Source organism: Vidua macroura, chromosome 1, assembly GCF_024509145.1.
Source record: "Vidua macroura isolate BioBank_ID:100142 chromosome 1, ASM2450914v1, whole genome shotgun sequence".
NCBI classification, from domain to species: domain Eukaryota; kingdom Metazoa; phylum Chordata; class Aves; order Passeriformes; family Viduidae; genus Vidua; species Vidua macroura.
Window position 1 is genome coordinate 9,784,595 of NC_071571.1, and position 12,943 is coordinate 9,797,537.

The 12,943-nt window shown below is 40.5% G+C and overlaps 1 protein-coding gene across 2 annotated transcripts in view; it reads right to left on the reverse strand.

Moving 5' to 3' along the window:
- ESYT2 (extended synaptotagmin 2) overlaps window positions 1-9,810 on the reverse strand; it is an 80,531-nt gene extending 70,721 nt beyond the window's left edge. For both annotated transcript variants that reach the window (XM_053981931.1, XM_053981940.1), the window contains exon 1: window positions 9,369-9,810. In XM_053981931.1, coding sequence (XP_053837906.1) covers window positions 9,369-9,722 — 354 coding nt within the window. In that variant the 5' untranslated portion in view covers window positions 9,723-9,810. The remainder of the gene's footprint in view (window positions 1-9,368) is intronic.
- Between the last annotated feature and the right edge of the window lie 3,133 nt (window positions 9,811-12,943).

The following is a 12,943-nucleotide window of genomic DNA, read 5'->3' on the forward strand; positions in this document are numbered from 1 at the left end:
AGTCTACAGAGTATGCTATGAAGAAGGGCATCTGAGAAAGCACAGACACATGGGTTTTTTTCTATCAAGCTATGCAGATCTGAAATAAGGCATGAAGAACCACATAGTACAAAGAAGCAGTAATAATGCTTAAATATAAAGCAAGCTGTGAGTTCTCTGAGCTGTGAAGTTCCATTTCAGCTCTCCCCAGAAAGTTTTCCTCCACACAATTAATTTGGTTTTTGTAAGCTGTTTTTAAAAATATCACCTACAAACTTTAAGAGCAGATCTGTGGAGCATAACACTGCATAATTAATTCAAATCTGAGCAAGCAAGGTTTTACAGCTACCTTCATGCTTCAGTATGTCCAGTGTTTACTTTTAAAAATGAAATAGGAAGGTACTGCATTCTTAAACATTCACCTTCTTCCCATCTTTCCACTAATGCCTGACAATGACAGAATACAACACAATGGATTGTCAATACAGTTAATTTTACATTCTGTGTTGCATCTTTCAAAATTTTCTCAGAGGAAACTATTTCAGTCTGCTTGGATAATTCACTGAGCCAGTATCTAACTAAAGGAATGCAAACAAAGGTTATGAAAACAATAGTGTAGTCTGTACTAGACTCCAACTGACATTTTCACATAAGCAGATGCCAAAATATGCAATTTACACTGCAAATATAAATCTCTCAGGTAAAAGTGCTGCAACTGAACTAATGTAAACTCAACCCATGCTGCTATACGATAAGGACAGCCAAATGACAATGCAATTCTTGTCTGTCATATGACAGTTATTTTCAGCCAAGTAAAACTAGTTTCGTGTTTCTAGTATAGTAACAACTTCATGGTACATAAATCCAGGCTGCTTCAGCTGAAAACCATTAGTCCTGTTTCAGATTTTCAGGTCTTAAGGAAAATTCTGTAGTCACATCAGGGTGTAGCAGACAAAACTTTGTGCAACGACTCATTATATGGGAACTCTGATCTTACAAAGGTTATTTATATAACAGGAGTTCCATTTGAAAAATAGTGTGTTTTAACGTTTGCTGCACAGAACTTTTAATACTATCTACTTAGCTGACAGGCATCTGAATGCTTTAAAAGGTGTCACTACATCCAACAAAACACCTTTCTAAAGATAGCCTCTTTAAATTTTTTTCTTGCTAGTACACTTAATATTTAAGCAAATACTTGTATTTTATGCAGAAAAGATTTCTTATCATTTGTAAACTATAACTGGAGACTGAAAGCTAATTTAAATGACAGCTTAAAACACAAAGGAAAATCATAGAATAATTCAGGTAAGACTTCTGGAGTTGATCCAACCTAATCACGTACTAAAAACACGGTCAACTCTTAAGCTGAATCAAAATACTGAGTTTATATGCCTGATAATTAGATAAAATGTTTAAAAATGCTATAAATGTTATAAAAGAAGTTAGATATACAAATTGACATTATAAACAGATCCCTTTCAAACTCTGCTTCCCCACAAAGATACCTTAGCAGCATTATTTTCTACCCTTTTCCTAAGAACAGCCTCTTTGTGCAGGCCATTGCTCCATCTCACTTTAAACCTGAGCACAGGCTTCCACCACTTCCCTTCTGTAGGCACTGGCACTTTTGTGGTCTCATAGTAAACTCATGAAACTCATCCACACTTGGCAGAAAACTCAGAATTAGTTGGCCAAGTAAATTCTAATGTTGGCACAAGGTGGCACTGGGAAAGTGCAGTTGGATACAGAACATCCTTTTTGTCAGGAGTGCACATTTACTTCATTTTGAAACTGCAGAATCAGTCCCTTTACTAACCTCCCTTATCCTTTCTGCCACAAGCATGAATACAGGAATGCAGAGCAGAGCCTACAAATAAAATTTAAATTATCCTAAATAAGGACCAAGTAGAATAAAGCTTTAATATTCTCGCTGCTGCTCTAACTTTTAACTGTAGCACAGGAAGCACATAGAGAGAACAAAACCAAACCAACCACCCAAAAAAACCCCTGTGCCATTTAAAATGAAAGGAAAATAAAACTCCATCAATGTAACAAAGACTAAAAGACTGGTACATGAAGCTTGGTAAAGCTGTTGGGAATAAAACACTAGAAGTAGGTTGGGGATGGGGATCAAATGATGCACAAGAAGGCTTAGGAACATGTCATTTCCTCCCTCTCCCAGGCACCCTATTAATGGGATTCAAGAAGAGATGGGATACAGCTTTTTACCTGAACCCTGACATTGGGATGGAATGATAAGGCCTTTATAAAGGAACAAGGGATCAAAAAGTATCTTGCAAAGCTGAGGCAAATGGAACAGACTTCCCAAGGCTAGTGTGCTGGTTTAACACAGGCCCCTGAAGCCAGGAAATTACTCCTAAATCTTGAACCTCACTTTTGTAATGAGGTTTTTACAAAGCAAGTTAAATCTGAATTAATTCCACTCAATGGAGTAGAAGCCTACTATCAGATATATTCCCAGCTGATGGGGCAAGTTTGTACAACCCCTCTTTCCACTCCTGATGATCCATTATTGCCAGCTCAGAAAAAAAAACAAATAAATCTGGCAACTGGGTTTCACCATTTCACGCACTTTCAGCAAATTATTGGTTTAATTCCTCCCTCTTGTTTCTTATCAAACATTTTCTTTCTCAACTTCACAGAACTCTCTCCTCATTCAAATGAAAAAAGTCCTACCCAGAATCAATGATGCCATACTATCTAAAAGCTATACAAATGATAAAGTGTCAGATTTCTCTAAACAGTTCAGTTTCAGCATTTACTGAATTAAAACAGTTGTTTCAAATAAAAACACTCTCCCCCTATTCTTATCAAAACACTGTTTCCCCAGTGTTATTCACATTTCATTCTATGTTGAACACACCACCTCTGGATATCCTTTATTTTCATTAAGTGTTCAAAAACAGCAGCGAAAGATAAGGATTTAATTTTCTTCTTTGAAGTGGCACAGTACTTACCTTGAATGTGCAAAAGCAGCCCTACGCATCTTACATTTGAAATTCTGCTGCCCTTTCAAGCTTGGCACATAACCCTTAGAAGCTGGCCCCTGCTAGGTCACAGGAAAGCTCCAGCCGTGCTGGTGGGGTGTCCATTCTCCACTCCCTTAGGAAAGGGTAGTATCAGATTTAATTTATACTGTCCAAGAGTAGAGAAAAGCAAAGACAAAGACAAGCTACCTCAGGTCAAACAACTCTATCTAAACTAGCAATGTCTTATACCAAATGTATCATTTCTGTAGTACATCCTGAAGAATCATATTCTTTTATTTATTTCCTTTTATCTACATATCAGAACATACCAAATCAGTGGTATAGATTAATTCATAATCATTAATTTTTGCTTTCAGAATCTTATATACAGTTATAAGACTCTGAGAAACTCATTTCAGACACTACAGAGGATATTTAGAAATTTGTGTTCTTTTAAAACTTGCTATTATTTGAAAGAAAGTTTTTTTTTAAATAAACAGATTCAGTATGGGTAAATGGCCAGCAAAGCTCAAAGGAAGCTATGCCAAAGACAGCTTCAGCAACTAGAGAATTAGTGATGAATTGATAAATAGGAGAGAAATAATTTGGTTTATATTAAAGTTTAAGTCAAAGAAATTTATCTTACCAGAAACAACATGCCACCTCTTCTTTCATTTTGAAGAACAGGACACCAAAGAATTGTTTTTAACATTTCAAATGTATAAAACAGGCTTTCATTACTATAAACTGCAATGAAAATGTTTTGACAATAATCCTGATTCAAGTTTATTTCCCAGAAAGCTCTCATGTTAAAAAATAAATAAATAAAAAAATCTTAGATGGCATACCCCACTACACTATGATATGCCAACAATCTCAAAAAGCATTTGCAATTTAAAGTGAGAAGAATCTTGTAGAAGAGGTAGAAAAGGTTGACTGTTAGCCTAGATTTCTTTTTCTTCCACAAATCCTGAGTCTCTACAGACAAGATCTTTCTGACTCCTGCATTCTCAAATATGATTTACAATGGGCCAGTCCTTATATGCAAAGGCACTTGGGCACAGAAACAACACTAGCAGACTAAAATGCAAAATAAAAATAATACCAAATGAGCAAACAAAAAACTAAAGAGACCTGTACACATCTTCCTTAATTATTCAAACTGCATATTTAAATAACATTTACAGTAGTCCCAAAACTCACTAGTTAATTTCTACATAATAATTTGTTAGATGAAAAAATAATGTATTATAAGTACATATTTAGAAAGCCTGTGTCACCTACAAAGTGTTCAAGAAGTGTACTAATACTTTCAGGCTGATGTTTTTCTTTAGTAGTTTGATATCACATTCATAAACATCAACTCAGCATGTGCGTTTCTACCATAAATATTTTGGAAAGGGATCTTTATATATGAATCACATAGCGAGGCTCACCACATTACTATGTGAGACAAGGTGTTTTGGGACAGACGTTGTCTCAGCATAGCTTCAACACACTCAACTTGAAAACTCTGAGAAACAGGGAGATAGGATCAATTTCTAATAACTCTTTTTTTCCCGTTTGGTTCTCCATTCCCAAACTCATAATTTACATTTCTCGTAATGATGGGGTACTCTTAGGATGTCACTTGGGTTACCTAAATTTCAAGAATACTGAAACAAATTGAACTTCTTCCTTTAAGAAGAAAGCCAAACCACAAAAACACACACAACCCACAATACACAAATGTGCATATTCATATACTATGAATCAGCTAGAACAGAATGCAGTTTAAAACGAAAAATAATCAGGCAGAAGAAGGACACAGAGTTCAGTTGTTAACTACTCACAAGTTACTATTCTATTCTTACTCACACCTCTTCACCCTTTCCAGATGCAGGCTGGCAGCCCACAGCAATGGTCACCTGCAGTACTCACCACCCAAACTGATGAGATCCTGCTTAACACTAAGTTACTGTACATGGGAGTTGTTTTCCTTATAAATCACCCCTTGGTGAATTCCATCTAACATGCTCAACTAAGCTGGAGAACAGATCAGAAGAATGTGTCACAATGTCTCAGTGTCTTCAAAAAAATCCTCCTACAGTTCCTACAGCTGCAGCAGTAACAGCAGCAACCAAAGGTGTAAGGAGAAGGGGAGCATCTTTTTCTTCTACAGCAAATAACACACATTGTATTGCAGAAGTCCACCTGTTTATCAGGTTTACTGAGTACATAACATCCATCAGCAGGGATTCTTTGGAGATTCCTGTCCTGAACCATCCATCTAAGATCTAGATGGCAAGTTTGATTCTGTATCATTAAGAAATCTTCATATCAACTACACACAAGAGCCACCTTAACCTTCTCTGCAAACATCACTCAGTACAGGTGTGATCCTGCAATTAGAGCTACCAAACCACTCTTCTTCCACAAACACTGGCTCTGCCTTTCCAATACCAGTAAAAACCAAAGTCTTTGTTGTTCTAACTGTATAATTAAACATTATCTCTTTTCTCTAGGTACAGCAGTTCAGTGGTACAGCAGTTCAGTGGTGACCTGCAAAAACTTCATAGATTTCTTTACAATAGTACTCCAAGAAAGTTTAATTTAAAAAGTGATGACACCTATTTAGATTTAGGCATGCTTTTTCCTTTTTCTTAAGTAGATGAGAAAATAAAACAAGAGAAAAAAAAATCCAAGAACATAAAAATCACTCCAAACTAGAGCAGAAACTTAAGCAAGTGTGTAGGACCCAAAATGGCACAGCAGACTTGTAATTAATGTTCTAGCATGCCACTACTTTTACTACAATCACATACAGTATTTCAGTTTCTGTATAATACATACTTAGGAATACAAAAAATTGTCTAAATCTGTTTTCAGAATAAATTCCTTAAAAAATGCTAAGATTTGTTCCTATTTTGGTCACCTGCTGATTGTTGACAGACTGCACATAGATATAGCTCCTGGTACCAGGCCAAATTTACATTTAATTTGGGGAAAACAAATCCAGCATGGCTTTTTACCTGTATATTGAACAGAACAGGAGCCAAAGTTTCACTAATCCAAAAACATGTTGAACGTGATATGTTGGCATGTTATGAAAGTGGCACTAAGCAACAAGAACCACTGCTAAAATGGAAAAATTAGATTAACTTTTTTGGCTGTTCTGAGAAAGAACAAAGTAAATTTGTTATTATTAGATTATGAAATTCCATTACCATTTTTAAAATAAAAGGCAACATGATACCTGTCCTTTAAAAACTTAGGAGTCCTAGTTTCCTACCTTTCCCCCTCTATGCAGTGATACTTAAACTGCCACTTTCCTTATATAAATGTTTGTGTCTAAATTACATTCATTCCAGTATAAAATACATCTGGTGCATAAAAATGCTGCAAATAAAGGGGAAATGTCTTTCTCTAAAGACTTTTTTGTGTCTTAAAATGTCTCTATTTAAAGACAACTTTGATCTCCAGCTCTTTCTCATTGTAAGCTCTGCTGCCTAGTTCTAAATTATTTGGAAAAGCACCCACCTCTGGTCCCTCCTACCCCATATAATCCATGACACCTTTCAAACATGCAGCACAGTTATAACTACATGTTAGCAAGTCTATGAGTACAGGTCTTAACTTTTTTTTTTAAGACAGTAAATGTGGTATTTTTCAGTGCATACTTAATTCTGCGTTGACATTTTAAGTAACATAACTTGTATTCATGTTGAATTAATTCATTTTAAATACACAGTACAGAATATTCCTGATTTATAACCACCCGCTCATGGAAGAAGTAGATCTAATTTAGGAAACTAATAATTAACATTACAAACTCTATCTAGGCCCAACTGTACAGTTTTCAAACTGCAACTGAGCATATTGCCAGCAGAAAAACATTCTCTTGAAATAATCACTTTCTTAAAAATAAATAACTCAATGCAGTATTACTGAATATTTAATATGAACCACTAAAGCAACAGACAATATCAAGGTGTGTGGGGAAAGGGAATCATACCTAACACACAAAGCTAAAGCTCTTCTCCAATCAAGGGCACAGGAAGATACCACATGTCAAATAAATCTTTGAGCTACCACATAACTTTAGTTGAAAAATGGTTTATTACACCTCAGGATCAGTCTCAAAACAGTACAAAGTTTCCTGTATTTAACACAGCATTGTCCTACTCAAGCAATTTAAAATTTATTTTCATAACGGAAACCAACAGAAGACACTTCAGTTTGGAGTTCACACTGACATGGATAAAGCTGATCCCTATTAGAGATGTCAGGTTCCATCCAGTAGCTGTTATTTCAAATATGACTGAAATTTACAAACCTCCAGGAAAATACACATAATACAGAAGGAAGAAAACCAGCAGTTTTCCAAGATGCATTATGGAAGCACCGTAAGACTCATATAAACCTTAAGGACTATGACAGCAGACATTGAAGACCACTTTTGATTTAAGCAGGTCTTCAGTTTTCAGAAGTCTTCTGATTTCCAGATTACATTTATTCTGGAAGCTACTTTTATTTGAAAGAAGGATGTTTCCAGAACATAGCAAATACGTCAGTAGAAAGAAAAGAACCAAGACCTTTAAAATTTAAGAACATGGATAAAGAAGGAAGAAAAAATAACCAAAAAAAATCTACAGCAAAAAAAAAAAGATCTACATGCATTTGCCAACTGGTGTCTGAGAGGGTTACACTTTTGGGACACCCTGCATATTGATCAGTTGCTTTCTCACTATGCCATAGGATATATGCAGGTGCTTGCAGCCAGCACTCAACTTTTTTTTTTGTCTCTGACTTCAATCAGGAGGCCCCTTTCCAAATCTTTAGTTATTTGGACAACTCCAGCCAGAAATTAATTGCCATTTTATCAAAGGTAACAAATTGAAACTCAAATAAAACTTACACACAGCACTAAGCTTGAATATCTACAACTTAGTTACCAGCAGATTGTTACTATATACAAGCCTCCACTTCAAATCTAGCTTCAATTAATTCATTTTAAATGCAGCATCAGAACATGTCCATTATATTGTCATGTGATTACAGGAAAAACCAAACATAACACACAGGTAATGTAAGAGCTGTTATTTGAGACTCACATCTCTGCTTCAAGAGGTAAAAACATTTAATCTCTCCTGTACAGTGCACTTATTTTTATCACAATCTTCCACCAGAACTTTGGCAAAAGATATGATGGAAGAGGAGTAAAAGATTCCAGTCTCACACCTACCCACTCTATTCTCTCCTATAACTCCCTTAGTAGAGCTAGAACAGGTCCCAGGTATTGCAATCTGATCACATGAAAACAGCTATTTGGACTCCTATCATCTCAATACTGCTGGATGCACAGTCACTGCAAAGAGTCCCTAGGAGAGATGTGGGTGACTGTAGGTCAGGAGCAGAGAGTAGTCAATAAAGGAATCACACGGAAAGAAGCAGCAGAAACCCTCAGGACTTTGGGTATGGGCACTAAGAGAGCAGCAAGCTCTGCACAGAGCACCACGGGGGCACGGCAGGGCACAGGCAGGCCCGGATGCACACTGGCACTTGGCAGCTGCATCAAAAACATCATTAATCCTCCAAAGGAGAAATTACAGACAGAAGGTATTCAACTTTGAAGCTGGATTTAAGGTAAAACAAAAAAAAAGTAAGTAACATTAGTTCTGAAGACCTTGTAGAAAGCCTAAAACTTTCAAAGAAAGATTTGGAGAAAGCCTTGAAAAAAACCCACCATATCAATGCACAAATAAAGCCACCACGGCCCTTGTACCTTAGTCCTCATGTCACAGCCCTGAAACCACTCAGAAACACCACCTCACTTCTGGTTCATCCCCCGTTTGGCAACACTGCTTGAGAGATCTAACAGCATTCAGCGCCCGATTCTATTTCCCTCTCATCCCAACTTTGTAAGGAACGGCCCAAGCCGCGACATCCGCGTTCTGCAAGAGACCGCGCTAGAACCAAGCCGTGCGCGTCACTGGCACCTGAGGGGAAGGAAACCCAAACCCTGCAGTAAAGTTTATTTCTGCGAGCGGAACCCCGGCCACGGCAGGCTCAGGCTGTCACCGCCGTCAGCGCCGCGGGCGCACCGGAGCGGGCGGCGGAGACACGGACAGGCCACCCCGGCGGAAGGAGAACGGGGAAAGGGACACGCTGCCCGCCCGCTCCCGCCGCTGCACCGTCTCGGAAGGGGCTGGCGAACCGGGACAAGCAGCCATGGGGCGCGGGAGATGCACTGCCCTCACCCCTGCCGCCAGGCCGGCTCTGGGGCTCCGGCCTGTGGCGCTCTGGGGCGGGGGGAGCGCGGCGGGGCTGGTGTCACTCGGGTCCCGGGGAGGTAACAGGCCCCGGCCCGCCGGGCGCGGGTGCTCGCGGCAGCGCCGAAGGGTGTTGGCCACTCACCCACGCAGGCAGATCCGCGGAGGAGACGCTGAGCCGCACCGCCTCCTCCTCGTCCTCCAGGAAGGCGAGCGCCCGGCCCAGGCGGGAGCTCTTGCCGCCGCGGTGCCTGCGGATCCAGAAGAGCCCGCACAGGGCGATAAGCACCCAGCTGAAGCTCAGCCCCAGGTAGCCCAGCACATACACGGGGAAGATCAGCACGAAGCTCCTCGCAAACTGCGACACCAATCCCGTCACGTCCACGCTCAGCAGCGGTGGAGGCGACTCCGGCACGGGGTCCGCAGCCGCCGCGTTCTCCGCGGCGGGATCCGCGGCGGACCCCGCGCCGGGTGGCTGCTTAGCGGCTGCCCCGCTCATGCTACTGCAGCGGCGGCTCCTACTGCTGCTGCCGCTCCTCCCGCTGCTCCTCCTCCTGGGGCGCTGGCTGCGAGCGGGCAGGGGGCAGGGCGGCGGCGGCGCCTCCTCGCATCCCGCGCCCGGCCCCGCTCACCGCGCTCCGGCACCACCCGCCGCCGCTTCCGGGCTCGGCTGGCCCAGCTCCGACCGCCGCTGCCGCCCGGAGGAGGCGGCTCGGCCCCGACCGCCGCTATTGGCGCCCGGCCGCCGCACGAACGCCTCTGTTCGCCGCCTCCCCCGCCCCGGGCAGCCTCTTCCCCTCCCTCCGCCGCTCGCTCATCCCTCCCTCGCAGGCCTGCCCGGGAAGCGCGGGTTCGCGCTGCCGCCGGGACCCGCGGCCGCTCGGGGCGCCTGCCCGGCTGCGCTCGGGGCCACGGCCATCGCCGCGCGGCCTCCGGGAACGAGGGAAGAGGAGCGCGGCTCTGGGGGCCACCGCCAGGAAAGGGGCTCTCGGTGGGTGGCAGGAGCAGAACGAGCGTGCCAAGGCGTGTGTGCGCTTCCTCACGGGCAAACCACACCGTCTCCCGTTCTCTTCAGTCACTTACGCGGCTGGACGGTTTCTACCTGTTACGCCCTTCGATAACAACCTTCGTGTCTCGCTTTATTCCCTGTTGATGGGTATTATTAAAGGAGAGACTGATCAACGCCTCAGAGCAGCCAGACGCTGGTCACTCCGTGCCTTAGTTACAACAGGTGTTTCCTGAAGTTTTGCTCACACATCCTCACATAAAGCTGCCTCCTCTGTCATCTTCTAACACACACGAGTACCGAGGGTGGCACTCGCTGTCTCGGGATGTGTTAAAAAAGCTGATTTTATAACAGGCTCGTGTTCTGTATCCCTTTAACGCCTGGTTCTCACATCATTCCTCCTCTCATTTCTTTACCTTTTCAAACAACTTTGACGCAGCCACGAGTTTCATAAGAGGCAGCTGTTGCTTGTCCTTAGCTATCAGGTCCTAATCAGTTTGCTGGTACACACAGATTAAACTCAGTATTTACCAGGAATTTGTGTGGGTTTTTTATTTGTTTTGGGTGGGGGTTTTTTTTTGTTTGTTTGTTTTGTTTGGTTTGGTTTCAAATAGCTAACCTTTCACTTAGTGGGAATAAGGATCCTTTCTCCTCTCTTCAGATGCCAATTTTCACAAAATGTGTAGGACTTTGAGATTTCATATTTGCAGGCAGTGAAGAGGGGATAATTACTTTAGCCAATAGGCTGAAAAGCTATGAAAACACACATAAGTAGACAAATAGGAAAGCTATATAAGCTTCATTTGCTTAGGAAGTGAAAGTAACCTCATCTCAATTATCCAGAGAAAGGGAAAGTCCAAAAGGCAATGGCATCAAAGGAAAAGCTGTTTGCTTAGTGTGGTACAGCAGAATTGGAAAAAGAATCCATGTTTTGACAACTGAATGTGGTATTCTGTTTTCTCATCTTTCCAAAAACCCTCCATGCCTGCCATCAGACTCAGTGGACCACTCTAAATTAAATTCTGGCCATAGACTCCTGCTCTTCTTTACTTCCTCGTTACCACTGACACTGTATGTTCCCCATCTGTGTGTTTAGATTACTCAGGATGAATATTCAGAACAACCAAATGATACAAAAAGATGTATCATCAAAAAGTCACTGATTTACAACTAGGTGGTAATCCAAGTTTTGAAATTATAATTTACCTTGGGTCTTCTGGAGAGCTCAAAACACCTACAGGCTGTGACTGTGAAGGAACTGAATGAAAAGCACCATAAGTCCCTAGGAAAGCTTGTGACTTTAAACTGAGGGTATCAAGTATGATGCTGTGAACCCTTTGGACACCAATTAACTACAGTAAATCTGAGGGATTTTTTGCATTTATTGAATTCCTCTTCCAATTACTCTGCTTTTAATGTGACTTGAATGTCAATCACTCTTGAGTTTCAGCAACACCTAATACAAATGGCTACATTGTATGTTGTGTCCATTACAACCAACTATTAATACTCTCTCATTTTTTTCAAGTATTTTGTTCTCAGCCTTGGTGTCCATTGTCCATTTTATTTCCCTATCCGGCCTCACAGTGTCTGAGTCAGAATACAACTGTACCACAAGTTAAAATGGAAATTCAAAATGAGAGGGGAAAAAGTGATTGAATTAATGTGATATTTGGCAAGTAATACTTTACCATAAAGTACATATTATTCTGCTCTCATGTATGTCCAGCATGTATTTTGAAAATCAGCTGGTTATAGAATTTAGAGAAGTTCCCCATGCAGTCAAATTTAATACAATGGAGAAACAGAACAGGAAATAAAAACTAATCTTGTAGTAGCATTTAGCATGACAAACATAATATAATTGTAGACCAGGCAGCCTAGTACTGATCCTGCACAGAGTAATTCATTAATCAGTGTGGAAGTTTGATTAATTAGAACTAAAAGTGTGTGATTATGTGCCAATCAAATAGGAAAACAGAAGTAAGATCTTGTAGCATGAATTTGATAGTGTTTATCTGCAACATCAAGAGGAAGTTCTGATAAAGAGTTTACCACTGACTTCTAAGAAATTTTGTAGATTACTGACTTGGGCTCACACAATATTTTGATGAAGAAATTGGGTGGTATGAAATTAGCATAGCCATTGTTGTATAGAGACAAAGGAATCTTGTTAAAATCAAGATATAAAGTCTGCTGCTAGGGAATAAATTAGGATTACTCCATTATAAAATTTTAAATAAAATGTTCTAGATAAACACTAGTTATTTGTTTATTCTAATCTTTTGGTGCAGATAGAGTTTAATAACTTGCTCAAGAATCTTGGAAATGTAAATTCACATATTTCCTGATCCTGTATTTTAATATTTAAAAATATGAAAATAAGAAAAAAAGTAAAATTTAAAAATACGTAGTTTAAAATGGTAATCCTTTGTGCATCAGGAACTCCTGAAGATAATCATTTATGGCCCAGAGATTTCTCTGGCTTCTTCTTAAGCATCCTCTAATCAATTGTATCAGCTACACAGCTGATTATATTTATTTCATTTAGATAACATTTATTCTTTCCACATCTTGCCTTTTTAAAACCTGTTGCATTATTGGAATCTTAATTAATACTTTTTGTTAGCAACATCCCTTTTTACCCATTCTTAGCCATATGTGTTTGCGTCTCCTTTTTGCCCTTTCAAATGCTATGTCTTTCATTGCAAAGT